At 50.3% G+C, this 27,941-nt stretch overlaps 5 protein-coding genes across 5 annotated transcripts; 3 read left to right on the forward strand and 2 right to left on the reverse strand.

Annotated features, from left to right (window-relative positions):
- Window positions 1–2,242: 2,242 nt before the first annotated feature.
- Window positions 2,243–3,247, forward strand: CTHT_0072250 (uncharacterized protein; the record flags this gene model as incomplete). The annotated part of the gene is made up of 1 exon (XM_006697423.1): window positions 2,243–3,247. One exon carries the CDS (start codon window positions 2,243–2,245, stop codon window positions 3,245–3,247), a length of 1,005 nt encoding a protein of 334 aa, XP_006697486.1.
- A 675-nt stretch (window positions 3,248–3,922) lies between these two features.
- Window positions 3,923–5,338, reverse strand: CTHT_0072260 (uncharacterized protein; the record flags this gene model as incomplete). Its single annotated transcript, XM_006697424.1, has 1 exon — window positions 3,923–5,338. The coding sequence occupies one exon, from the start codon at window positions 5,336–5,338 to the stop codon at window positions 3,923–3,925; it is 1,416 nt and encodes a 471-aa protein (XP_006697487.1).
- A 2,754-nt stretch (window positions 5,339–8,092) lies between these two features.
- CTHT_0072270 (uncharacterized protein) lies at window positions 8,093–8,881 on the forward strand (the record flags this gene model as incomplete). Its single annotated transcript, XM_006697425.1, has 1 exon — window positions 8,093–8,881. The coding sequence occupies one exon, from the start codon at window positions 8,093–8,095 to the stop codon at window positions 8,879–8,881; it is 789 nt and encodes a 262-aa protein (XP_006697488.1).
- Window positions 8,882–18,144: 9,263 nt separating this feature from the next.
- CTHT_0072280 (glutathione S-transferase-like protein) lies at window positions 18,145–19,310 on the reverse strand (the record flags this gene model as incomplete). The annotated part of the gene is made up of 3 exons (XM_006697426.1): window positions 18,145–18,521; window positions 18,720–19,105; window positions 19,252–19,310. 3 exons carry the CDS (start codon window positions 19,308–19,310, stop codon window positions 18,145–18,147), a joined length of 822 nt encoding a protein of 273 aa, XP_006697489.1.
- A 2,821-nt stretch (window positions 19,311–22,131) lies between these two features.
- Window positions 22,132–23,403, forward strand: CTHT_0072290 (uncharacterized protein; the record flags this gene model as incomplete). The annotated part of the gene is made up of 1 exon (XM_006697427.1): window positions 22,132–23,403. The coding sequence occupies one exon, from the start codon at window positions 22,132–22,134 to the stop codon at window positions 23,401–23,403; it is 1,272 nt and encodes a 423-aa protein (XP_006697490.1).
- Between the last annotated feature and the right edge of the window lie 4,538 nt (window positions 23,404–27,941).

The raw sequence follows: 27,941 nt of genomic DNA on the forward strand, positions 1-27,941 counted from the left end.
TCCATGGCTGCCACAGATCGAGACTTCTTGGAGTAGAGGGTGCCTTAAACGTGCAGGTAGCGAGGGGGCGGTGCGACGTTGCGACCAGATTAAAAAATGCAAAGACGGCAGCCGGGCAGGCAAGCCAAAGATCGAGACATGACAAGACGCTGTTGCGAGGCTCAATACATTCTCTAGCTCCAGCTCGGTAACGTTTGTTGGGAATCAGTTGAACCCTGGATGTGAATGCCGGTAACCTCTGCTTCGGGCTAGCCTGGAGGCACGGGGCTGCAGATAGGGTCGCATGCGGCAGACAAGGTCGGTGTGGGTCAGTTGGGTCGCCGAGATGGTCGCGGAGGGCGAAGTTGCGATGGAGATTGGAGTCCGGCATTCACGTAGGCGCATTTTAGAGCCCGATAGACGCAATAGGCGCCCAGCCCTCATCTTCCGATACAGAACCGTTGTAATGATTGGTGGAATACCGCGTTAATGACTTCGAGTATGAACTCGTGCTCGTCTCCATGATGGAGCTGATGGCGCAGCCGCGATCATCCCAAGGTTACACAGGATTTCAGGTCCTGGAAAACAGAGAGTGCTAGGACATAACGCGAAACTACATGTTCGACAACATGGCATGATTCTTCAAGAAACGCCACATATGCAACCATCGAGCCTCCGAACATGGGGACTCAGCCCAGTTGCCCCAAGCTTGACCGGCTCAGAGTTCGGCAATTAATGTCATGACGATCTTGAAGACTACGGCGCTTGGCACAGTCTGTAAATGTTTATATTTTCCGCTTTCTACTTTGATGTGATTAGTTTGTAACAAGAACTGAAGACGTAAAGAACGATGACATCTCTTCAGGGAACCGTTTCGCAAGTTTGGGGCTTGAGAGTCGTGAGTCTTCCACTGGATTTCTTTTTATGGTTCTGGGATTCTGTTGAACCAGTGTGGACTGGGTTTTTGGCCGCAGTGCACCCTCAGGGGTGGGATCGGTCGAAAAATAGAATTCAATTCAATTCAATTCAATACTCCAGCATACCAGTCTATATGTTCAACTAAACGTCTCAACTGTAGATCTCTTTCTGGTTGCCCGAAGCTTTTTTTCCTGATCCGAGTCCTTGTAGAAACTCGATGATTTGCCGAGCAATAAGCTGAGTTTCTCTTCATTGTACATGCAATGGCTGACTTGGCCATGCGATCTCTAAGCCATCAGCTTAAAAGCTGTCGCGTTGTTGGCCGCAGATGTCGATAGTAAACCCTTGGAAGCTTCCATGTCGGCGGTGGCTGTGTTTTCTCAGTAGTATCCTTGTAACAAGTGATAATGAAGATCTTCGAGTCCTCAAATTGACTTATACTTCTATTCGAAAGACGTAGTCCAAACGATCCCATTTGCCTCAATTGAGATATATGTGAGGGCCAAGCACATCACCATCACAAGCTCAATGCAGTGGGAAGGTTGATGGATCAATGCGACGGGAAAAATGCAAAATCCAAAAATGCGCGTACTGGGGGAATGATCGAAACGGCTGGTTCATCTAGATTGGTCACTTAAGCGCCGACCGCACATTCGCGGTGGTCGCATGCAGAGGATGTGTGGATGCAGCTAACAGTTGCCCCCAGTCGCGGTGGCTCCTCTTGGCGCCAGCCTCGTCCTAAGTCAGGCACCTAGTACGAGGATCGTGTGACTGTGCTAGGGTTATGGATGCAAGATCAGTTTGTTTGCTTTAACACCTTTCTAGAAGCCCAAGATCCAGAAATGATGATCATGGCCGCTTTAACCGGGCTATCGTTTTTGTTTCTTGTTGATAAGACGACGTTGCAGACAAGATTAGAAGATAAAAAAATGCATTATTCCCTTTGGACAAGCCCATGGGTAATATGTCTAATCCGCAGGCTTTTAACGTCGTGTAACCAGTGTCACTCGATGTAAGCGAGTAGAAGCTGACAAGCACGATCCTACCGGCATACCCGGTTAGATTCGCAACCGGTCAATATAGAGCCCAGATTGCCCTTATATTCTCAGGAAGCGAGCTGACAAGTCAATAACCTAGAAGACAGTTATGGACTGGTGAGGAACCCAGTCTTGTGTGTATATGAGTTGGCAGGCAGGAAAGTAGAGATGATGTCCCAGTCATTCTCGATTTCTCCAACCTCTTTTAACCAGGGGTTTTGTCAATTGTGCACATACTATCCTGGTGATGATCGATCTGACCGAAGATGGATACCTCAATGATTTACCGCACATTACTCTCCAGCCTCATGATCACTTTCTTTCTGCCTGTGGCGTCTGCTCAGCGGGATCACTTCCCAGGTGCCCCAGCCTGTGCATGGGAGGGCACCCGGCAGGCAACTGACGCATTTATCGAGGCCCTCCTGGCACCAAGCGAGACAATCGACTTTCTATCAACCTTCCCTCTCTTCACAGCATCTCCCAACTTCAAGTATATAGAAAACGGCAAGCATATCGCTTTCCTGGGTGAGGAAAGCCTGATCCATGCGTGGCCAAACGAGGTCGCAGATACACTGCAGGATGCCTACGTGCACAGTATTGTCGATGAACAAGACAGATGTACCGGCTTTGTGAAGATCATTGTTCCCCTAGGGCGAGGAAAGACAGGCGGCGAGGGTGAGGACATGGAGTCTGTACAAGCGACAAATGCGACAGCAAGAAGTTACCTAGCTGTCGGTGCATATCTGGAATATAGCTACGATGAAACTCGCCCTGGACTGGAGGCCGTCTTGGCCGAGGAGATCAACTTGGTTTACGCCAGGCTGCAGCCTGCTTCTTCTACAAAACTCCCTGATAATGCTGACGCAGAAAACCTCTTGCAGATCATGAAGAAAGAGCCTTGGGGTGTCGTCGGGACGCCCGAGCAAGACAACGTTCAGCACTTGCAGGCAGTGGCAGAACGGTATCTAAATATTGTTGGCGGGGAAGAGAACTTCCAGGATAGTACCGATGTACAAGCTGTAAGTGAGGATGACTCAGGGGAAGAACTCTGGGGCAAGCCATGCTCAAGGCTAGAAGGTACGGTGCTCACTGTTCCGGGGGAGACCGAGAGATGTGGTAAGGGGCTGCAGCTGCCCCCAGCAGGGGAAGGCAAGGGCATCACGGACAGAAAATGGACTGTGGATGAGGCACTCGGTGCTGTTGGGGTGGTAGCGAAGGATGAAAACAAGGGAGGAATATCAACAGTGATAGAGCTGAGGGTTGAGGGAGGAAAGTTGCGGTATGTCCATCAGTTTTGGGCGAGTGAGCGATGATAACGGAGAAGCAACTCCAGAACACAGTCGGAAACGGGATGTTGTACAGCAATTTCTGAGCTCAATTATGTGGTTCTGATCATGGAAAGAGGTTTTTGTGTGAAGATGTGGGAAGCGTTTCAGCGATGACTGTGATGCCGCTGAGCGATGTGTGTGCATGTCTCGATGATGGTGATGCCACGTGTGGCTGCTGTCATAGGGTTCATCTGAGATTGATCTCTACGAACTTGCAATACCGAGGCTTCAATAAGGCTGATCGGAACCAAGTTTGATACTTTTTGTAATTCTCTACAGGAAACTGGCGGAGTCCCCCAAGTTGGCAACCAGGCCGCATAACAGGCCGCATCGGTCGAAACCCAGCTGGCCAGGCGTTCCTCAACGACAAGGCATTTTCCAAGTCACTTTCCGTGATATGTCACATGTTCTTGAGCCCCTTGTCTCTTTATGAGTCATTACTGTCTTGATTTTAAACTACGAATGCTATCTAGGTGACATGGATCTGACCGTGACTCGGGGTGGTATCTGGTGAGAAACTTCAGAAGCTGTGTCTTGCGACGGGTTTCTTAATTGGTTGTGGAGTATGATATGCCGTAAATGATGCATTTAAAGCCAAAATCAGAAGAGATTAGAAATTAGATGATGGGGAGTTTCCTGAGGATATGCAACTTGCGGTTTTCAGACCGGCCGCACCCATATCATCAACTCGCTCTTTTGTTTCATTACTTCCCGGAATAACTCCAAGTTGGCCTGTTCAAGGGCCGGATAGACCGTTGGGCGGGGTAGTTCACCTGTTTCTTCACTTATGCCGCCGTGCTCGACCGCAAACGCATGCATATCCTGCCGGAATTGACAGATGTTGGCCGTTTCCACGCCAGAAATTTGAGAGTAGGGCGCTAAATTGTGATAAATAGCGCCGAGTCCAGCAGCCCACATGCGTCTAATATGCTCTTGGCCGGAGGAGCGATGGAAATGAGGGTTGAGAGTGCGGATCTGTAGGATTTTCACAGGCTTCTTCAGCGGCTGGGCGTGAGGAAGCACCGCCGACCTGGTTATTCCATTGAGACTGAGCCGCTTGACACTGTTAGACGACTCCTTTATCCCTTGTCTCAGCATGAAACAAGCGCGCTCAAGCAAATCCACATAGTGGAATGGCTCGATGGCATAGCCGGCGGCAAATCTCAACTTCAAGGCCAACTCCATGGTCATGGCATGTTCCCCCGCATTTCCTGTCGACACGAACGGCTTGAGGTCGTCTCCATGAGATGCATCATTTGTCAGTGATACAGCTGATGATAATCGTCTGCTTTGTTCGCTGAAGTACTGCTCTGCTCCTGGGTTGAACAACTTGTTCAACCATCGATTGACAACTCTTGAACACCTTCCTTCCGAGACGAACTCGAACTCGCCGTTGCGAAATTTTGGCTTTGACGCCCAGCGCAAGCGGACCATGGAATGCTCAACTTCAGGGTCCGCTGACATAGCAAAGCCGGCGGCATAGGCTCGGCAGTATTCACTCACAGATCCCGGATTAAAGTTGTCAGCATCGACGAAGCCGACGTAGCGGTGTTTTGGGAAGAAGCTGGCCGCAACAGCAATAGCCAGAAGCATACCCTCCCCTTTGCCATCGCGAATGGTGCCGTCTACCGGATCCAACAGCTCCTTCATACCAGAAGCTGCGAAAGCAGTTGCTGCTGCAGCGTCTTTTTGATGGATTGAGACCATTAGTCGCCTTGTTCTGCTGAAACTTTTCTTCAGCATGTCCACCTGCAACAAATACTCGTTCCGCGGAGAGTTGCTGACCAGAATAACCGCACAGGAAGCCGGGATGGCTTCAATGACGTTTCGAATAATATCAAGATTCTCGTTCATGCAGGGGACAACAATGACCATGTTTGATAGAACCTTATCCAGGCTCTGGTGAGAGAATGTAACCGTCTCACTGTCCTTATACCCATTGCTATCCCGAGTATCCCCATTTCCGTCGACGGTTAATGAACGTTGGCCGAATGAGTCTAGCTCAACAACGCGAATCTCGTCAAAAATTCGCAGTTGACCATAGCTGCGACTCCGGACGGGACGTGTTAACCGCATGGTTCCCTGCTGCAGACTGTCCTCCTTGAACGCTCGACTTTCCCCAAGTGGCTGTCTGAGCCGTCCCAATAGTGCGGATGTAATTCCTGAATCCGATATTTGTGTAACAGCCGGGGCGATCGTTGGCCATTTTGGCGGATCGAAGCCAGATGCCAGTACTTGGCTCTGGTTTTTAATGACGATAGCTGCCATTGTGTCTCTTGTGTAAGTCGACTGGAGGCAATGAGGCCAAAGACCATGAGTAGCTTGTGTAAGTATAAACTCGGTTGAATGTGCAATGAGAACAATGGCAATGTATATGGCTTTCGGGATAGACTTTCAGTTCGTTTTCAAGGTCACCCCTAGAACAAGGAGGGTCGAACGCGGCATGGAAACAGTTGGTGCCTGCATCCTCGTGGCACGAAGGGCCCCTCGGCACCGCAGGTAGTACAGAGGGAATCTTGGCCTGGTTGGTTTGCTGTGTCGCACAAATCCCACACAAGGTTTGCTCCAATGAGATTAACGTGGCTGAAGCATCATTCCCCCACGTAGTGTGTGTATATGACCCGTGGCTGTGGTACGCTAGCAAGGGATCACAAGCCCTAAAATTGCGAATCCCTTAGAACACAGGCGATTAGGGCCGTTGATTGGCATTTTTCTACAGGTCTGACCTTGAATTCGGTCATACCCTCATGACCTGCGCGCTGGGGGACCGGACGCCTTCGGGCTTGAGGAGTGAGGCTGGGATATATCTTCGGAAATTGAAGGAGAGTGCTATGTTATCAGCCAAGATCCGCTCCTATACTAGCCATGGCAGCGTTGTTCTCTCTCTAGTCTTAGTCTCAGGGGCAGTTGCAGCGCTCAGATAGGCTGGCGAATAGGCGCTCTGCGGTTACGAGCTAGCTCTGTGCTTGTTATGGTCCGCCAAGCACTAGCGCGGCATGACGTGCTTACTCGCTTAGCCTAGTGTCCTAGACCCGCTAACGCGGTTTGTCCTTGCTAAAGCGTGACTCGACCAACAAAAACATCAACCTGGAGCTCGAGATATTATCTACACTTCGCGTCTCGCAGAGGTCAACATATATCTTGTAAGATGTTAATCTTTTTTATTTGCGTTCCACGATGACGTCGAGAAGATATCTCCCCCATCACTTTAGCCCCTTCATGTGAAACATAGTGTTTCGGGTAAGCACCCTCGTGCACATATTTAATGAGTGGTTGCTTCGTGTAGAGATAATGGCTTTCCGCTCATAGCTAGCTCCACTCGGACATAGGAGCCATTGGATGCGTCCTAATCTTGGGTCAACCCAGATGCATACGAGTGAATCGACATGCTCGACGCATTGGCCTTTACTCTGCAGTAGGCCGGAAGTTGCTATGCCGATTGAGGAAGGACGACTTACTCTAGATGGGTAGCAGGTCGTGAGACCATTAGAGCTAAGATTGCTGTATTTCCCCTACGATCTAGGACTGGACATATACAGAAGTATAGCTTGTCTAGATTTCACAGCTGAGGTCGCGATAAGTTTAACAATTTCAACCTTTTAGGGACAGTAACCTCTTTCGATTCAGTTCGATGTCGGTTCGAAGAAGAGGACTCTATCGGAATTCACTCCTTGAAGATTGGTCTATTATCCCTAAACCTCTGGAGTCACACCTACTTGAACTCTATATCCCGGCCAGAAACTTGCGTCACCAGCTTATCTTGTCCTCAATTCCCCTCAGACTGAGACAACAGACCGGCTCCTGTTGTGCAACACCTGGCTGAATGTGTGATACACTCATTGGTCCAACTTTGACGCACTTCAACCACGACCGCCCGCTCACTGAGGTGGGAGTTGATGGCTATGCAGGGCAACAATATATATGCAGAGAGCTACTGCAACGTGAGAGAGACATTTCTTCTCATAAATTTGCCATTGGGTACTATCAAAGATGCCCTGCAAGTAAGTGTCAGAGAAACAACGCATGTCGACTTGGCATCAACAACTTGCGAGAATGCTGAGTGCGAGTCATGCAAAGGCATCAAGGCGAATGCTGTCTGGACACTTACAATGCTCCTAGCGCCATCGATGCTTATCTGTTATTAGTGCGTAAAAATGACTTGGACGTATTCTCGCCATCGTTAGACCCTACCTTGGGGGTTCGTACGAGGGTGAAAACAAAGGTTGCAGCAACAGACTAGGCTCGAGAAGGCGGAGTGTATCTCAAGATTTTCTTACGTTGGCAAACACGATGAAGTTAAGGACTATAAAAATATTATCAGGGAGAGACCGATGCAACATCTCTCAATGCAATGTTCCCTAAAGGAGTTCCGAAAAAAAGTATTCCATGATGCAGGTGAAGGTTACGTTGACTTCATCAGATCAGGAAGCTTTATCGATAAGAGTTGCGATAACAGCCGTTTCGGCACCCGGCGCTGGCCCCCGTCTCGCTCTCTGCCAAGCCGGACACGGGTCAATAACTACAGCCAATAATAGGTGTGAAAAAAAGCCACAGTGGGTCAGCGGAAGAATGTTCGACGAAGCCTCCGTCGAGGCCCCGCTTTCGACCATGCGAACCGGGGCGATCTTAGTTGCTGGAGCGCATAGTCGACGCCACGGCTGTTAGCGCTATCGTTCTCGCATTTGGTCGTCCGAGAGGCGTACTGAGAGCTTGAAGAGATGGTGTCCATCAAAACGGCAAGACGAAGATAAAAGGGGCCCGAACCCTGGGGGGAGAGGTAAGGGTCTTTGAGGAAACACTTTAGACGCAACCTCTCAAACGCAGAGTACAATGTCAGACGCGAGCAAAAAAGTAATCCTTTTCCTTGGGGCTACAGGTGGCTGCGGTCTCTCAGCGCTCCGGCGGTCTCTAGCTGCTGGCCACACCTGCATCGCACTTTGTCGGACTCCGAGGAAACTTCTCCTCCTCTTGGGATACTCTGAGCCCTCCTCAACCTCACCAGCACCGCCCAACCCTCCACCACCCAACCTTCACATCCTCCAAGGCAATGCCCATTCTGGTTCCTCACTCCTACATGCCCTGACCGTCTCTGGATCCTTCTCAGCTCATCTGGTTGACATCGTCGTAACCTCTCTCGGAGCACGACCCACACTCAAAGGCATGGACGATCCCCACGTCTGCGAGCGCGGCGTGCAAGCTTTGCTGGATGCCCTACAGCGGCTACGAAAGGACCACGGACTTGAGGAGACTTCTCAGGGGGTGCCACATATCGTGGCTGTCTCATCCACAGGGTTATCCGAGCGCACAAGAGATCTACCGTGGTTAATGATACCCATGTACCGGCTGCTTCTGGGCACGGCACATGCGGACAAGAGGAAGATGGAAAAGATGTTGATAGAGAGCGGGGAGAAGTTCACGGTTGTGAGGGGGAGCTTGTATGCGGGGAGTGGTGAGGGAAAGATCAGGGTTGGTGTTGAGGATTTAGTGAAAGGGGTCGTTGAGAGCACCGCGATTGGGTATACTATTAGCAGGGAAGATGTGGGCAGGTGGGTATTTGAAGAGATTGTTGAGGGCGAGGCCGGGAAGTGGGTTGGGAAGGCGGCTACTATTACTTACTAAGGGATCTGGACTTGTGTTGTTGAAGGGATAATGTTGGCCAGAGACTCAGGACTTCGGTAGACGGTTAGAACTGGTTGCGTGGTTGCTATGGATTGCATACTGATTAATGGATTTATTGCTCATCAGACTTGCAGGAAATTCCGGACCGACGAGAAACATCGACGAGTTGACTCAATTGTCTGAGTTGTTGCGGCGAATGTTTTATTGTCCGCGTTTCCACAAATCGATTCTTATTTTCAGCCCTATTCCTAGCAAGCGCAAAGGCAACCTGTCGCCTTATACCAAGTCACTTCGTGTTTCTCGTGTGTTGACGAAAAGTTCAGGAGCCGAAATCCTCTCCACCATCATACTGTTCAGCTCTTTAGAGCATTCATGCCGGAACGTGATAAGTTTGGCAAAGACACAGCTCTACGGATTTCTCTGGCAGAAGTTTGCTTGAGGCCTAACACAGCTGAGGACTTCAGAGTTCAATGAATGAATTGAAAGTGAATTGAGGGTCATACGTTGCTGTTGGGTCTTCATGAGACTGCCTTGGCATGCCTGAAAGACCAACCCCCGCTAACCAATGTGTCTGCCTCATTTCCGGCATGCATGCGGCAGGTCCCGAGTTGGCCACCTGCTCACTTGGAACGGAGGGCTGTGCAGACATGTACACACACCCGATCGTTCACTGAATTGACCAGTGAGAAGATAGGCTGACATGAGACAGCGGCCAACTACATTACAAACGGGCCATGACCAAACAGAAGCAGACAAGCTCAAATTTTCTGTAAGTAAATGTTTACATCGAACTAGGCTTCAAAGTGAAGATTCTATAAGGTTGAAGACATCCATGTCCATCCAAAAGAGCCTAAAACTTTGAGGCATCAAAAACCCTTTTTAGTCACTAGCGAGTCACACCTAAGAAGGGCGCATAGAATTTTTCAGCGTCTCATTTGCAATCGTCAAAGTCCCGTTGACATGGTGCGTCCCAGAGCTTGGACATGCTCATATGCTTACAACAACAGGTTATGTCCTTAGCCGACTTGCCGAAGAAATCATGACCCCAAAGTTATCGAGCGGTGGCGGGCAACCAACGGGTCCAACCTGTTGGTTTCTGTTCCACGGGCGCTGTATGCACTACCATTCACCTATCTGGTATGCCCATCGCAACTGTGATGATCCTCATCGCCATCATTGCTATAATCTTGTCGTCACGCTTAATCAATCACAATTTAGCATTGTTATTTGACGTCTGCGAGAGGTGTGCCTCCAACAGATGGCTTGGAACCTATAAACCAGGTCTTGTGAGCTGTTAGGATCTGCTTATAAATTGCCATCCCGCATATTGCTCAAAAGGCACCAGAACCTTTCTGACAGATTAAAACCTAACCATGATTTCAGCACTACAACTTATCGCATCATCATTTTCTCCTTACGATTTCAACTCTTTCCCCAGTATAATTACTCTGCTGGCTGCTTATTGCAGTAGAGGAATGCCTAGTCCACAATCAAAAATTGGTATCGTAATATTGAAGCTTACTGACAGTGTTTTGCTGTTTCAGATTCTCTCAACCCTCTTTTTGAAAGCACCCTACAAGCTCACCCTACATCCCCTAGCAAGATACCCTGATCTTTGTCGTCCCAAGCGTCATGTATCACTCAAATCCTGTGCTTTTCTGTGGGGATGGACCCTGTAAGGTGCTTTCCCTTCATAAACGATATGGCCATGTTGTTCGAGTAGGCCCAGATCATCTTTCATACACCGACCTCAGACATTCAAATGCTGGGAAAGATCCACCATACGAAACGGTACGCATGGACAACCTCGGATATTATTGGCAACTTGGTTCTTGTGGGATGATTGGTGATTTAGAGAATTATGGAGACCATCCATTTGTGAAACTGGACAGTGGTGTCGGTAAGAACTTGAGGGCGCCTTGGTCTTGGTTTTCTCGAAATCATCGCAAAAATTTTTGACAAGGAACTACCAGTCTAGGCTTATATTCGGTTGATATAGGATGATATAGGATGATATCTCACCCAATTCTGGTGCGACTTGGTCAGTTCTTGATCTCTTTCTGCCTAAGTAAGGCTAAGAAAGCGAACAGTTAGGTACAACTCGGGGAAGGCGTCTAGTTTTGAAATATCCAATTTTGACCCATACGGTCTTCAGGACCGGCACCGAAAAGGTTGAGAGTTGAAGGTTATTCAAAAAACAGAGACTTCAAGCTAAGTCTTGTGGCTTCCAGCCCTTCAAAGAATGTCTGCTACAATTCATTTTTACTGTCCAGTTATATCTTTTTAAAGCTGCCACAGTAGCTCAGAACTCTGTGGCTGTATGTTGTATTCTTGGCAATGCCCCTGGCTTTGACCCCTGGCACCTGGCCTACATGCATGTATAGAGACGAGGCATTTCACTCTTTTCCTTGTTGTTGAGCTTGATATACCTCTTCTCTCTTGACATTTTCTGGCCCAATAAAACCCAGTGCCTTCTCCCAGCCTCGCTCAGGTCGCATAATGTCCCACCTCCGGATATAGCGTCATCCTGGAGGGCCAATAAATTGAAATCCAACCTCTGGGACGGCCCTTCGGCTAAACCTTTCCTCAGCCTGTTTGACAGGAGGTGCCTCGCTAGGTGGCTTGCCGAGGTATCAGGACACAGTGACCTCCTCAAGTATCACGTCCGGTTCAACCACCCGCCGAGTGCGATCAAAACTTGCTCTTGCGGCGAGACGGTATCCAGAGGCCACTTCCTCTAGTGCCCACTCTCCTCCCTTGACAGCCCCCTTGCTGGACGCCTAAACCCCAGAGCGTTTTGGCACTCATATCAACTATTCGAGAATAGAAAATCACAACTCGAACTCTACGGCTCAGCCAGGGACCATAAAACAGGACACGCCATCTCTACTCAACGCCCTCCCCACTCTCCCTCACGCATGACCTTACAATCTCGATCGATGCGCACCCCTAACAACGAAGAATCAGAATCGTAAGGGTTTAGTTTGGACATCCACATACTTCACATCGTTGAGCGATCTCGAGGAGATGTTCCATGCTGTTGCTGCACTATATAGTATAGGGTCTTTATTGTTGATGCGCTGCACAAAGTTAAATGAGCGACAATGTTCGTTCAAAGTCCATTGAAACACTCCTCTGTCTTCAACCCAGAGAAACTAATATCAACCTCCTGACCACATCCCGCCCTGTACCTGATATTGCGGCAGCTTTTGATGGGCACTCCCGGCTCGAGATCATAGCCCAAAGGGATGACATCGAGGGATATTTGCGAAATCGGATGTCTAATTTGCGCGCTGTCCCAAAGTACTCAGACCTTCAACGCAAGATCATCAGTTGCATTGCCAATGTCGCAGATGACATGTAAGTTGTCATTGTCCCATCAACTATGGTTTATTGATCCAATTGAGCTTATGCTTACACAGTTAGGTTTCTACTCGCTCATCACTTCTTCGAGTCATTTAAAGATAAGGTTAGCGCAAAATTTATCCGATAACACTATACGAGCTTCCAAGCGATTCTATGAAAGAGCCAAAGCTTACCCTATTACACCGGGCATATAATAACGCAATGGAGCTGATCAATAAGTAACCGACTGGATACAAGGAGCTTGCCAACCATGTGCTATTTTGGATCATCTGCGCCAAACGTCCCCTCAAAACGATAGATGTTCAGTATGCATGGGCTGTCAAGGATAGTGAGGACATGTTTGATGAAACCGCGATTCCTGATGCCGAAGATATGCTTTCGGCATGTTGTGGGCTCGTTGTCATCGACAAAGAAAGCGAAGTCATTCGACTTGCTCAGTACACAGTTCAGAGTACTTCCAGAATGCTTTGACTCGGTGGTTCCGAAACGCCCACCTCGGTATCGCAAATACATGCGTGTCATACCTTTTGTTCAAAGACTTTTTTTGGCCCTGTCAGAACGTATGAGCAGGCGCATGAACGACTTGAAAAAACCCTCTCTTCGCCAATGCTGTTGACTGCTGGGGATATTATGCATCTGCATGTTGTGTCTGCACTTCTCAGCTGATTGAATTGCTGACAAAATCGGAATGGGTTAGTATGATGTTACAAGCTTTGTATCAAATTTTGCGAAATCAGAAAGTTGTCTTAGTTTTATTCAGAGAATTTCAGACCATCTCAGAATGCATTCAAGATAGTTTGTGTCTACGGGTTCAATAATATCGCAAAGGAACTTCTTGTGCATGCCCAGGATATTGATCTAGACCGACAAGACAACTTTGCCGGACGCCGCTGAGTTGGGCTGCAAAGTTTGGCCATACGAAGGTTGTTAAAGCTCTGCTATCTGATGGCCGAGTTCCTCCAATAGGCCTGGACATCGCTCAGCACTTTTTCGACTCCTCCAAAAGAAAAAACATCCACACCAAAGACCTTGCGAGGTTTGTCTGCAGGCTGCTTGCAGCTGGACAGTTTGGTGAAGCTTTACGCTTTTGTGCGCAGAATGATCTCTCCACACTGCTCTGGCAGGGTCTCCCCGAAGGACATGGAGCACTTCTGAATAGAAAGACTCCCCCTGATCTCTTTCAGAGAGGGGTAAATTTTGTGTCATATGACTGTCAAAGACTGGGTAAGAAGGTTCGAACGTTCTTGAACTGCGTGATGTATTCGTGTAATGAGTCTGATTTCTGCAGCTGTTGTTTAAGGGATGGAAATACATTAATGAAGCATGGAATAGTGCCTGGGAAAGTGCTGAGGCAAGTGAGAGCGATAAGACAGCAGAGTCAAGCAACAGAGAGGCCTGGACTGTGTGCGGCCGACGAGTGATGGGTACATATTACAAGAAAGGGCGGTGATACTCGATTTGTACATTTGCTATTAAACGATATTAGGTATGGAGCTTGTTTTCTGTATTCTACGACACTAGAGGACCTGGTTATTGAAGTGAATATATCTGCCTTACGAGTTGCTCTGTGAATAGGCACCACAATGTTCGTCTGCATCCATCGGAGTTATTGTCCCTAAAGCCGGTGGCAATAACTATGGCCCGATTGTCGATTTAGTTTTGACTGGCTGACTATCTCCGGTTGGCTACTATGCTAATGGATTGTTCGCCTACCTAAATTATAGATACTTTCCCATTTCTCAGATAGCAAGGACGATCGAGGGATTGGAGGTGGTATCCCTATAAGGGATCCGCTCTCTGACGTTGGGAATCGTATCTATTTATTTATCCTATTCTTCGACCGGGTCTACCCTTGAGGGTGCTAGGTCGTGCCCACGACGACGGCGAGCAATAGCTACTGAACTAACCTACATACAAGTAACGCCGGAGGAAAAGCCTGCACTTGAGGCAAAACCGGTGTAAGCCAAGGGGGGTTGTGTATCCTGGGTTGAATGGGAGGTTCACACTTGTACGAACCCAGGGATGTGGATTTACAGCTCCGACTCCAAATCCGAGGAATCGGCGTCGGGGTCAATACCCCTGTGGGACTGTGATCGCGTACGGAGGGGGAAGTGGAGGGGTCTCAATGTTGGGATAAGGCGCCCCGTGGCGGCATCCCAGGCCTGGCCCCAGAGCCCGATCTGGGAGGCCCTGGACATGAATAGTTGAAGAGAACCAGAACACCCTCGGGTTCAGCCTGCTGGCGAGCGGGTTGTTAAAGGTAGCGAGGGGGCAGGGGAAGAAGTGACCTCTAGATGCTATTCTGCCGCAGGGGCACTTCTCTAGCGCCCTTCGGGAGTAGTGGAATCGCACATGGTATTCTGAGAAGTCGCCATGGCCCGAATCCTCCGCTAGCCAGCGGGAGAGACACTGCCGGGAGAACCTTTCGAGGAAAGGCTTGGCTGTGTGTCCATCCCAAAGGGCCGAGGCAGGCTTGTTAGTGTCACATGGACACGGCAGTCCAAGGAAAGGGATGTCCCCGACTGCCAACACAAGGGACATCAGAGACAGGATGATTGTGAGCGGCACAAATACGTGGCTGATCCTGGAAGATGTCTAGAGCCAGATGACCGAAGAAAATGAGCCATATGGCCGAGGCATGATGAGGATTCTATAAAAGAAGCTGCCCGGTCATGATAGACTTCCCTTAATCCCTCCTCTCCCTGACACAAGGACACTGAGGACCAAGAAAGATTATTACACGTAGTAATTGACTTCGCTGTGCACCCCACATCGTCAGTGACCATCATCTAACCCATTTGACCTATTGTCGATCCCTGCCTGCACCAGACCAAGTCACCCATTACAGTTAGCCCGCCACAATCCACGCATGCCTGGGGGAAGGCACTCGGCGTCTCTTGGGAGCGTTGGTGGGGAGGCCGAGCCACGCCCTAACGCCTAGGCGTTTGGGCTCCCACTGGGGCCTAGCCTCGAGACCAGAAGCTGCCTGATGCAAGCGGGACCAGCCGTGGTAAGGGGGTTTGGGAATCTTAGTCTGGCGTTAAAGTCCGTTGTTTCCATAGCTTCCGCTTCTGCTGAGCCTATTGCTGTATTCCGGTTAGCAACTCCAGCGCCGGAGACACCTTCGAACTGGAGGAGGTGCCCGCGGTTTGGGGTTTTGGGAGCCAGGCAGCTGGTGAGTCTCTGGATGAAGCGGCCTGTATGATAAAGATGCTCCTTACCAAACGGAATCTCTCGAAGCCGGAGCTAGATGCTATGCCTTCAACTTGGATTAATCTGCTTGATCTTTTTGAGCTTGTACCGTGTCAAGACCAACAAAGGCTCTATCTAGAAAAGTGGGTTCCGTGCAACCAACGGATCAGGGGAAAAGGGAGTTGTGACGTATCAAACCCAGATATCTGCCCCCAACAACCCCACGCATTGGGGAGTAGTTCCTCAACGCCAAGAGGTATTGATTCTCAACACCTAAGGATGTTAACCCTCAACAGTTTGTGCCATTGAGCAGGAAGAAGCAAGGGATGCCACAAGGGTATATAGATTCCAGGCAGGGCCATCTGGCCAAAGAAGCTCTCCAGTCAGCAATACGAACAATTTGTTAGACTAATGACTACAGGAATCATTTTGACTGTGTGAAAACTCCTATATCTTAGGTCCAGCGATCTGGTATGTCTCGAACCCATCTGAAGAGGTCTGTCTGGATCGTCACATACAGCTCATTACGCCGGCAGAAGCGTCGGTAGCCGCTAAGAACGATAGGAAGGGGTGTGAAAAAGGTTCTAAGATAGTGTAGAATAACATGCTTATCTAATATTCTTTCTTTCAAAGTGGGCTCATAATTAACCCTCTAGGGTACTAATGTTATACTTGTTTGTTTTTGATTTTTCACTTCATATGCTCTTTATTTGAATTTGTATAAGCGTTTTTAACACTATGTACTATATAGGTAGTCGGTTCTAATAATCTCTTTTGTTCAAAAGGTTGAATAAAATATTTGAAATTGAACTTCATAGGTTAAAGATAAAGTCTTCTACAGTTTTAAAGCAACTCTAACGATAAACCAACCATTTATCGAGAATGTGGCGACTAGCTCTTTATATAACATCCTTCTCTTGACGTTATGAACAAGACATGAAAGAAAAGCCCAACTTGCAAGGGAGAAAGGACCCGAGATAACTGGGCCATCAGAAGGCAGTCATGCATGCCCCGATAATAATTACACAGCCAAGAGTGGTAGTTTATTACACAGGTAGGATAATCATTCAAAAAACAGTGATAGTCAGCATGGGGTAATGGTCAACATCGTATATATAAGGATACAGCTAGCCACCTGTCCAAAGAAGCCCACAGGGACTCCAGTCAGTAACAGAAACAGTTGGTGCCCCTGACTAGTGACCACAGTGTTATATGATCTGTGTGGAAACTTGTCTCTCATTCCCTAACCTGGTGATCACTTTCGAACCCACCTCAGGAAGTTGTGAAATAGTCACATAGGTTGACGGTGCACTTTTCTCCTCTTATATGTCAGATTGTGAAGGAAAAGCCGATAGTACCTATCCATATAGATTTATATCTCCCGCTGATAATGTTCACTGTGAAGGGAAATCTTACCACAAATGTTGCACTCATTCTCATGACAAGTTTTTAAGCTATATCGTTTGATCTATTTGTAAACTGTATCGCTAACAACGGGAAGAAAAGGATCCGTTTTCGGCCGCCGATGCTTATCCTTTTTTATATTCCTCAGTTCCAAAAACCCAAGGATTGATATCGCATACAATCAGGGTGGCTCCCACGAACCAGTACGTTCCCCTTGTTGGAGTTCAGATATCTCTTCCCCCTTCCCCCAACACCCGCGTCAAAGACCTAGGTAATTTCCATCCACAGGTCGACTCAAAATGCCTTTTGTGATGAGGCTTGTTGGTTGCCTGATTCAAAATTTGGGACTGATATGCTTCTAGTGCATGGGGCGTCTACATGCATTCGTGCTATGCTTTTCCATAACATGATCGAGGAGCGACAACGGTTCAAACTGGAAGTTTAGAGGACATTGCCATCGCTAACGTGAGCTGGTTGCCGTATCTCACGGTTTTGTATATTGAAGGGACTGTACCACCGTCCTCAAGCTCCAAGTAGCTTTTAAGATAGGAACAGCCATGTGGCCGTGTGGTTTGCTGGGAACGTCTTGCTGTAATGGGTGAGTGATCCAATAATGCTGTCATAGTACTTTTCCATAAGTAAATAGGCTCAATTTGACTAACATATCGTTGCAGACAACAACACGCCATGAACTACTACTCTGGCAATTGGACTAATGACTCATCCTCTTTCTTCTCGGAGCGATAGTTTATGAAACCTTATGACGGCACAGTAACTCAAGCCCGCAATCAATCAAAGAACTACCTGGAGTTACTTGGAAGATGGCCAGCATTTTGCCATCTGTCCAGAAGATTGTTTGGGGAAAATAAATCTTCATTTGGAGGAAGCAAATCTTCAAGCGCGGGCTATATCCATAATATCTGAGTGATTAAGAGTATGAACAGCCTTTCCATGTTAGAGACGAATTTGACCATCGGTCGGATAATGTTTGAGTTTGACACAACTCTGGCACATGAGAGAAAGGATTGAATGAAGAAAAGTGAAATGCACTCAGGGTAATTCATGTCACTCCTGCTCGGACCTAGAGATATGATAGTATGATTGGAAATACACGAGTTCATTAGGCTGTCAGGGTGACTCATTAAAAGAAGTAAAATATGTGAATGAGAGACAACAAGGTGCACCCCGTAAACAAGCAAACTTCATCGGCCTCAACCTCGCCCCTGACATACGAACCTGTCTGAGTAACTCGACCTACTCGTCTCTTCTCACCCCGGACATACGTACCTGTGCAAAGTGATTCAGCTCGTCTGCTCCTTACTTTCCAGCAGCTTTTTGATCCTGGCCTCTGCTCGCTTATACCCCGGTTCCTGCTCGAGTCTCTGCAGATATTCCCACGCCCTAGGATACTTGTCGACGATCTTCCCTTCGCCCTTGCTAACTTTGAGGCCGCCGGCCCTTTGCTTGGTCAGCTGCAGGGGAAATGAGAGCAGGATATCGGCGGCAGTAAGATGTGGCCCGCAAAGGTACGATCCGGCACGTGGCGATGTTGCAAGCTGCGACTCTAGGAAGTCGAGATGCCTTGAGATCTCGGGAGCCAGGTACGCGGCCTGCAGCTTGTCGACGACGGCTGATGTGATCGGGCGGATGAAGATCGGGATCTTGGGGCTCTTGAGGACTAGTGTGCATATGAGGGGAGATTACAATTAGCAAATGGCTTGGACTAGTGTAGCAATGTCAGAGGTGGCGTGGTCGACGAGGCTGCAGCCTGCAGGGCGACAGGCTAGGCTAGTACAAGTACGACTACCTAGGCCGGTCGCTGCAGCTAAGATAGTGGTAGCCAGCCGTTACAGATTACGTGAACCTCAACACTCACTCGACAAGATTAGGCCGACCAGCAGCTGGGGCATGAGGCTGCCTTCGGCGTAGTGCAGAAAGTACTGGTAGCGCATCCATTCGTCCGTCTCGCCACCTACGATGCCCTCGTGGCTGCTGTCGCGATACCTCTTTGGGACCAGATCTGAGTTCTGGGCAAAGTGATCGCAGAGATACTGGACAATGAATCCGCTCTCTGCGAGAATTAGGGGTTTCTCGGCGCTGGGAATCGAGATGCTGACGACGGGCGCTTTGCCCAGAGGATGCACATCTCGCAGGTCAGGGGGCGCACGCATGTCAGGGGTGCGCTGGAAGAGCTCGACGTCATAGTCTAGTCCGAGCTCCTCCAGCAGCCAGGCAATTCGCTGAGACCGCGAGGCATTGAGCCTGGGAAACGTTGTCAGAGAATCCGATAAGGGACAGAGTAGCACAAGGCACTGTGATAACAGATAAACAAAATAACATAAACTACATCAGTATAATATGCCCAAAATGAGTATTGAGGCAGGGGAAACCAGATTAGAGCAACGGACCAGTAGAGCTTGATCTTGGGTTGTCCTGGTTGACCTTTGACGTGCTCACCGGGAGCCATGTGCGCCAATGCGGGGATGGGCTTGTTGGATCTTGGTCAAGGGCTTGTCGTGTCCAGATCTGGAAATCCTCCGTACCCAAACCCACTTCTACCTGCAGGAGAGGGGCCCAGCACGCGTTGTGATTGCTACGCTGCCCACCAGGGTGTCAAGGAAATCGGACTCGAGATGGCAATTTGCCTAGGTAATCTGCAATTTGGAGAGGGGTTTCGTGAGGGGTAAGAGCACGATTGTCGTGAACCTTGAGTCCAGAAAACCCGGCGAGTCTGCTTCGGGAATAGACTCTTGAGCCTAGGAAGATAGGTATCTTGCTCAACACGCAATTTATATGCGCAAGAAGATTCTGGCCGGCCAGATTCATGGCTCCAAGTCCGAGTATCACAGAGCTGATTTCATAATCAAGGTGTTGTTGGTTAGAGAATTGGGCTCGCGGTCGCATTCGCTTTTCGCTTTCGTGCCGTTCAACGGTTTGAGCCAGTGGCAACAGTTTCAGGGCCAGCCACAGGGAAGCCGACATGGCCGCGTCAGCCGTTGAAAAGCCAATCATAGGATTCGGGCACAAGCCGACGTGAGGGGAGAGGACGGAACGAGTCATATCGGAATGAGAAACGCGTGTGTTACGTAGGTCGCTAGGAAGTTGGTAAGAGGATTTGTTGTTAAGAAAGCAGATGACAAGACAAACAGACGTTGGACTTGGGGAGATGCCATGGAGCCATTCGACTCCACGTAACTGACCACCTCGACGACCTGTCCACACACTAAAAGCCAAGGCTTGTTACAAATGTGCAACTTACACTATCTCGAGGACGGCATTCTCAGATTCGCGAATCGCGATCCGATACTGATCTTCGGTTGATCGGTGGCCAGCCCCAACCCTTACCCAAGTGCAGGCCAGGCTTTGCTTGGTGTGGTTAGACTAGACGAATCGCACGTTTTGGGCAGAGGATTCTCCACGACCGACCTGCACTCCCGGTCATCGCAAGCAGAGTCCACCAAGCCACCTCTGTATCCACAATCCACTGCAAGTCCACATTGCGCTGTAGTTCCACAACTTCGACACTGAAGTCTTGGGTGCTGAACTGGACCGTCCCGCGATTGCTGCGCGACGGGCCTGGAACCTGGCAGCAGACAAATTGATGACCGGGATTCTGACCATCAGCGATATTTCATCAATTGTACTTTCAGCTGTGCGTGATTTTGACTCTCACGATGGCATCAGCCCGCGTCGCGTCCATCTTGCAGCGATCGTGCAGCATGTGCAATTCCAAGACTCCGATAACCACGCAAATAAAGTGTGAGGCGCGGGGATGGGGAAGGCGGTCGGGGGAGCGGCTGTCTTGGTCTTGGTGCTGTGAGGAGGAGAACGGTGAGCCTGTGAGGGGTGCAGAAAGCCAGCTGCGAGTCGCGTCCTGGGGGCTGGATGACAGTGATGGGGACTGGCTGATGGCACTCTGATGCAACTCGACAAGCGCCAAGTGGGGTTGGCGTATCCTTTGGGCCCTCACTTAGCCACTGGCGTGCTGCGGATAATCGCATGAATCGCATTGAGAATGGCTGCCAAGGCCACAGAGTTGCATTTTCTCCAACGTCTTGCCGCGATAAGATGCTAGCGGCAATCCTGGCAAGTTTAGCGTCCAGCTGGCCCAGGTTTTCGCACAGTGTCAATCGTAAGATCGGGCCAATCACGTGCGGGCCTGGGTCTCGACGCAAGCTGCGGCCACAACCCTCCAGGTACTCCTAGAGCCCAGCAACAGCAGCTGGAACCCATGATCGACTCAGAAGGAGGAGAGCCCCGGTCGGTGGGAACCAGCAATGGACACCGGTCCAGGGCGAGGGTGTGAGTTCAGCGATGGGCTGGGCGGAAGCCCAGGTTGTACTTGCACCAGCACCCATACTTCGCTGGCTGGCACTTGTTTCTCACTTGCACTCGCACCTGTACGTGGAACGTGGAATTAGGGATTCTGTCAGATACCTTCCTTCCCGAGCGCCTGGCGGCCGTTTGCGCTTTCGCTCGAGGGTTCGACTCTTGGCTGATTCTTTCCATGCTTTCCATGGAGCCAAGAAGCCAAGGCACTTGGGAAGGAGCCAGGAGGCGGCGCCGCGCGCAAGCTCCTGCATGTCAAATTGACAGTCAGTTCACCAACGCCTGCACTTTGGCTGCATTTTGGCTGCACCTCTGCAAGACTGCAGGACGGCAGGACCAGACCGACCGGTAGCTGCCCAATCGAGTGTCTAGGCCGGCAGCTAGTAGGCACACGCCCATACTTCACAGGCTGCACTATCCTCAGCGGACTCTCAGATCGGACGTTTTCTGTCAGCCCCAGACTTCCTAAGTTCCTGCCATCCATCCCGGAGTGTCCTGTCCTGTCTAAGGCACACGCCCTACGCAGCCTTCTCCGCACTCCCATTCCTACCGCACTCCCACCTACCGCGCACGCGAGTCCCACGCCGACGGGCAACCTACGGCAGTCTGCCACTCGGCCTACTACTGCACGACCTAACGACCTAATCGGCCTATCACCTAATCTTCGACCATCCGCCGACTAGCCCGCTGCTTGTACGACATTGTACGACCACAGTATCATCCGGGACGCCGCGAGGCGCGACGGAAGCATCGCGATATAAGTTGAGCGCGGCCCGCTGCCAAACTCGCATCACTCCTCTTGTCGTCGACAGTTGACTCGCCGCGTTGGGCCTGACAGCTTCTTGATTTGAGTCTTTGACATCTTCCTCATAAGGACTCTTGCCACTCATCATACCACCATCATTGGGCAGTCAGGCAACGCATCACTTCACATCCCCAGACATACTCATATATCCAAAATGCTGGGCCTCAGACCGCGGTCGAATTGCCCCTCGGCACCATCTTGCTACCGCCTCTTCCCAGTCTCATCATCATCTTCACCTGCACCTTTACCATCTTCATCCCAAATCCGTTCGGAGCCAACCACTCAGACATCTCCTCTGCTGCGTCTCCCTGGCGAGATCCGCAATCAGATCTACCAGCACCTGCTTGTCCTCCCGGAGCCTGTCCACATCTACAGGAGAAGCGATGCTCAGGGGGAATCAGATGATGGCGTTTCGCTCCATCAGAGCCTGGTCTCCCTCTTCCTGACCTGCCGCCAGGTCTACCTCGAGGCCAGCTCGGTCTTCTACTCTCAGAACAAGTTCGTCCTTCCGGCCGACTCGTCTGCCGCGCCACACCAGGTTCAGGCCAACTTCCTCTTCCGCTGGTTCCTTGACTGCATCGGCCCTCGCAACTCGGCCTTCCTTCGTCATCTGGCCGTCCCCTTCCCAGTGGACCCATACGCTCTCATCCAATCTCACCTGTCCCCCAACAAGGAGATGGACAGTGCTCTGCAGACACTGATCCCTGCCCTCCAGAGGCGCTGCCCTAACCTCGAGACACTCGAGTTTGACGTCCGCTGCAACAACCACTGGCTGCGCTTGCTCCACCCTCACACCTCCACCATCTCATCCATGTTCAGCCAGCTCGATGATACCCTACGCTCATCCTTCCCTCGCTTGAGGCACATTGGCCTGTGCTTGACTGGCCCCACCCGGGAGTACACCTGGACTCTCTATGGTGACAGCACTAGTATGGAGATGCCTGAGGAAGAGTATGAGTGGCTCCGGCAGGTCATTGAACAAGAACATGGCTGGGAGCTGAAAGTTGCCGAGTCCGAGCTGGAGACAGTTTTTGGTTCGGATATTGAGAGCGAGCTTGGATACACTCACCGCAGACGCACTCCAACTGGGTGGTCTACCCTCTGGCTCCCCAAGACTCCAAGGGATCCCACTGCCGCTCTATATGAACGGCCCGAGACGGCCAGCATCCTCCCGGACGACACCTTCTCCTCAAAGGTCAGATTTGCCCGTATCTGGATCAGGTCTCCCAGCCGGGCTACCCAGAGCCGTGAGGATCTTGAGGAGTGGCTCCAATGGAAGGAGACCATGCTTGCCCAAGCTGGCCCCGGAGTGGGACTTCACACATCATACTGTTTTGGCAGCAGGCACAGTCTTGTACCCGCGGAAACCTCCAAGAGGAAATTGGAAAAGCTCGCAAGCAAACTGCGCAGCATTGTAGCTTTCTGATGGAATTACAACAAAAATCGAGACTCTCGGATGCTATAGCTCGCACTTTCTCCTCGGGGACCGCACAATCGGGGAAACTTGGTTGGTTTACAAGGCGTTTGGATGTCTTTTTTTGGGCTGGGTGTCACGACGCACAGGTTCATGGATTTGTGTGTGTATACCTACTGGCTTGGTTACTGGGTTGGGAAGGAGAAGGGTTGGAATTGTTACCTATACCACTGTGTTTTGGGATTTTAGTTGATATCATGGGTCATGGCATGTACTCTAGATCTTAAGCATGTACAATTTTGAATATGTGAATTACAAGAGGAACCGTCCTTTTCACCCCATCTTTTGGCTATCTCACGAAGTATCCCTTGTGTGTCCTTGGTATGTCTAAAAGAGTCACCTGGGCTCAACTCTGCCAGTTCGCCTCTTACCTGAACACTCCTCCAAAGCTCTAACCCGCCTTCTCCCTTTTTTCCTGCTTTGAATCCTCCTCATCCTGTCATCATAGCTCATCTTGTTTGCCGTCGCCGATGGGATGCTTGGCTGCATTGGCTTTCGCGCCTACTACACCTGCATGTACAGGCCGTCGTCCCCATTTGGCCGAACTTGCTGCCTCTATCGTGTAATGCTGCATTCTTCCAGGCCATGTAACCTGCAACAGGGGAGAGGACGAAGAGGGCACCTTGACGACAGCGAGTGGACCGAGGATCACCACGCCGATGTAACGCCAATGATGCACCCATAATGTCCACCCCCGCCGGTGCGGGACCAGCCACATGTCCATTCCGCACCAGACCTTCGACCCAGCGGCTCGGCGCAGGGCTGAGAACCTGAGACAGGGCGCCGATGTGGGCGGCCGTGTGAGTTGGGATGCTCGGACTTGTTGATCTCTCAGAACTCTCCCAACAGCAGCTGCTCACCGAGGTCCACTTTTATCAGCCACCGCGCAGCCAATACCAGCCATCCCCGCGCGCCAACCTGAACATGGCATCGTCGATGTGTTTGACCTCAATTCCTCTACAACACAATACTACTCTACACAGTACCTACTCTTGAATTGGCTATCGGAAAACGGTTATCGGTCTCTCCACTCTCGTTCCTGGACCGTCTTGACTCCTAACATCACCTCTTCATCCCTCTGCTCCCCGATAACCGCTGCTAAACTACACTAGGTTATCTGACAGCTAGGGGTGGGTCCCCAAAAGAGAGGAACAACACCTTGGCTAGCGCCGTTGCATGCCTGTGCGCCGCACCACACGTGGGCGGGATCATGGTTGCCACGCGAACATCGCAGATCGATCGATAGCCGACTGCAGACGGCAGTCCTTCCTCCTCTTCTTTTCAGTGCATCTCCCCCTCCCGTTTGAGGATATTAACGGCGATCGTACCTGGCTTTGTGCATGCTTACCCCTGTATTCCCCCTGTGTCCCCCCTGCAGTAGTATCCTCGTGGTCAGGGCCTGAAGCACGCCAAACCTCCATCAGTCCGGCTTCACAGACCTAAAGCATAGCGTTCATACTATAACGTTGAGGGTGCGTGATAGAGAGGGAAATCTCCGAGACTAGACATAGGTTTAGATGCAGGATTAGCCGCAGTGATGCGTCAAGATCGTGCCATCGTCTCCCTGGGGAATGTTGCGTGATGTTTGATGATGAACGGGAAGGCTAGATCGAGGATAGAATGATTTCCGATCTGGGGAGTGGTGATAACATTGAAAGGGTGTTGAAGAGGATGGTTTTTGCGCATGGGGGTTGAATCCAAGTCTCTGCGAGAGAGATAGCAAAAGTTAGATAACACACCCAGCATCCTCCCTCTACACCTATGACCCTTGCAGAGCGAAGGACCAGTAGTGCTAGCCTGAACTCAATTTCATACATCACATCCATGCTACACATTCAGTCTCACATCTTGGCGGTAAGCCCATAAGTTTCAGTCTCACACTCATACCATTCATTCTTGTCCCACTCACACGCTCACTCGCGCTCACACTCACACTCCTGTTCACACTCACAACTCAGCTTTCCAGACTCCGCTCATGACCATGAACTATGAAAGCTAGTGTATAACCACGACAACCACAGCAAGTTCTCAACTCGCATTTTTGACAATCGCTTTTGCACTTCAGTTCATTAATATCCAATAATAGCATCCCAGCTCCTCTCGGCCCGCGGGCTATCATCCACCGAGCTCCTTCACCAATCAATAGAGATAAGGATATTCCCAGCACGCTTTTCATCCACTGATAAGTATCCGTACCCACACTAAACTGTGATCCATATGCACATCACATCCGATGTCGATCCATACCCACAGCCCAAGTCCCCATCACAGCGAAAGCTCCCGTACTCAGAACGTCCATGGAACGAACCCCTACCCGCGAGCGATTGAGCGAGTGTGCCAGTCTCTTCCGGCGCTGATGAGCCGCGTTCCAGCCCTCCTTTTGCTTCAGACAAGGAAAGAATTTTCATGAGATGTAAGGCTGAGGGCCACACTAGGCTGAGCACGTTTTTATCTGTGGATCTTTATCGTTTATCGTTATCGCTACTACTAAAGATACCTCTCCGCTCAGCTGGAGTTGCTTCATGTCCACTGTTCTAGAAGTTCTTCCGTCATCTCCGACTTGGTTCACGTCCATGGGCATGCATGCAGTACAGCAACGTGCAGTGTGACGACGGGCATGCTGCATCCACGCTCCCACCCGTCCATGCCGCACCGCAAGCCGTCAAGGTGCTTTGATGTTGCGACGTGAGGGTTCTCACTGGCAGGTTTTGACTAGATATCAGAGACCTATGCACCATGTGCTGATGCTTGCCGCACACATGCTTACCTAGTTGCCTTACTGGGAAAGTTTGGGGGTTGTTAAACTCCGTGGGTAGACACAACATCACGCGATGCTGGGTTGATTGTGCAGCGTTGGGTTTGTGTTGGGCGGCGGTGGGGGTGCATAAGGTGGTTGCTAAGGATAGTGCTAAATGCAGAGGATTAAGCAAGTCCTAGGCACGGAAAAGGGAATGTTAGTGATGGGGAAGAATTGTTAGTGTAGAGTATACCGACGCGGTCGGTCGGTATACTGGTAGAGTATAGATCGTATACCGAGCAGTAATGTGGATGTGGTTAGACGATAACGAGACCAGCAGTTGTCGACAGGACCGGAGGGGTTTCGGGTCGGATACTGCACTGGCCTTATCCCTATCTTGCCCAAGCACTAGGGTCAGAGTTTTTATTCGATAGCTCGGCTCGTTGCTTGCCGAGATCTGGGATTCACTCTTCATGGCTCGATTCGATCTCAAACAAACCCACGATGCGATTTTGGCTTCTTTCTTCAGGACAATCAGATCGAATGTTTGCTGAAGTCATAACATGAGTGATGTGTATTTGTCCTCGTCCTGATCGAGCTCTCGGCAATCGTCAAATGCTGATTTGCCGGCGATAATCGCTTTCGCGTGGGGGCCTGGTCTTTTTCCACAAAGCCTCCACAGCTTGTCCAGTGTGTCCTGGGTGGGTCTTTCAGCGGGAACGAAACAAGAGAGTGGAGTTTATGAAATAGAGAGGGGAACTTACCAGAACAGAATGGGATGGTCAGGGGTCGAGACTCGCAGGGGATGACGAGATTCGGGGTTGGGGATGTTGTCAGCTTCTAGCGTCCTTTTTTTCACAGAAGAGGAATTGTGGTTTGGGGGATGTAAGTGGGATGATTGGGATGTTTTGCGATGGTGAGCTCTTGGGGATGAGACCATTCCACTGCATGGGGACGGACAGAGACGCCAACGGCCCTGACAATAGGGATTTAGGTGATCTGGATTTCTGATGTCTGAATTCAGGATGAAATCCCGGTCCGCTGGATTGGGATTGTGCGACGACACGATCAGGTGAGGATTTCAATGCGGATACCGAGACACCATCGTAGGAGTGCATACGCAACCAGGTTGTTTGTGGGAAAGCGTTGGCAGGGATGCGTGGGTTAGGCCCAGAATCCCATGCGGAAAACTTTCCCATCTCAGCCTGTGACAACGTGCTGTGCCTGGGTCGGGCCCAGCGAAACCGGTAGCAACGAATGCATAGGCAATTATCGATTTACTCCGCCAGAGAGGCATTTTGTCAGAATGCCATCCTGAAGGGGGAGACAAGACTTGTCGATGCCATCAGGCCATCTTTTGGCCATCGTGCCATGTGCGCGGGATGAGATGAGAGGGGGAATGTGGCTGAGATTCACCATCGTCCAGGGTCAGGGTTCAACGGTATTAGTTGGAGTGAGCATCGTCGTCGTCGCGAGGAAAAAGTGAGCGCATTGGGGATTTGGGAATTCCCCACCAGTTGAGACTATGGCTACGATGGCATTGAGAATGGCTCGATGTTGCTGGACATCGTCGTGTAGTTGAGCCGGTGTTCTGGACGGGAGGGCTAGAGAAGAGGGAGTGTGTGCAGCCAGTGCTACGCTGTGGGAGTGTAAGACGGAGTGATGGAAGCCGACGAGGTAGCAACGTAGCAATGCACTGTGAACTCTCTTGAGGTATTAGGATATCGAGACGCTTGTTTAGTGAGTTTCGATG

This window comes from Thermochaetoides thermophila (genome assembly GCF_000221225.1).
Source record: "Thermochaetoides thermophila DSM 1495 unplaced genomic scaffold scf7180000011822, whole genome shotgun sequence".
Taxonomy (NCBI): domain Eukaryota; kingdom Fungi; phylum Ascomycota; class Sordariomycetes; order Sordariales; family Chaetomiaceae; genus Thermochaetoides; species Thermochaetoides thermophila.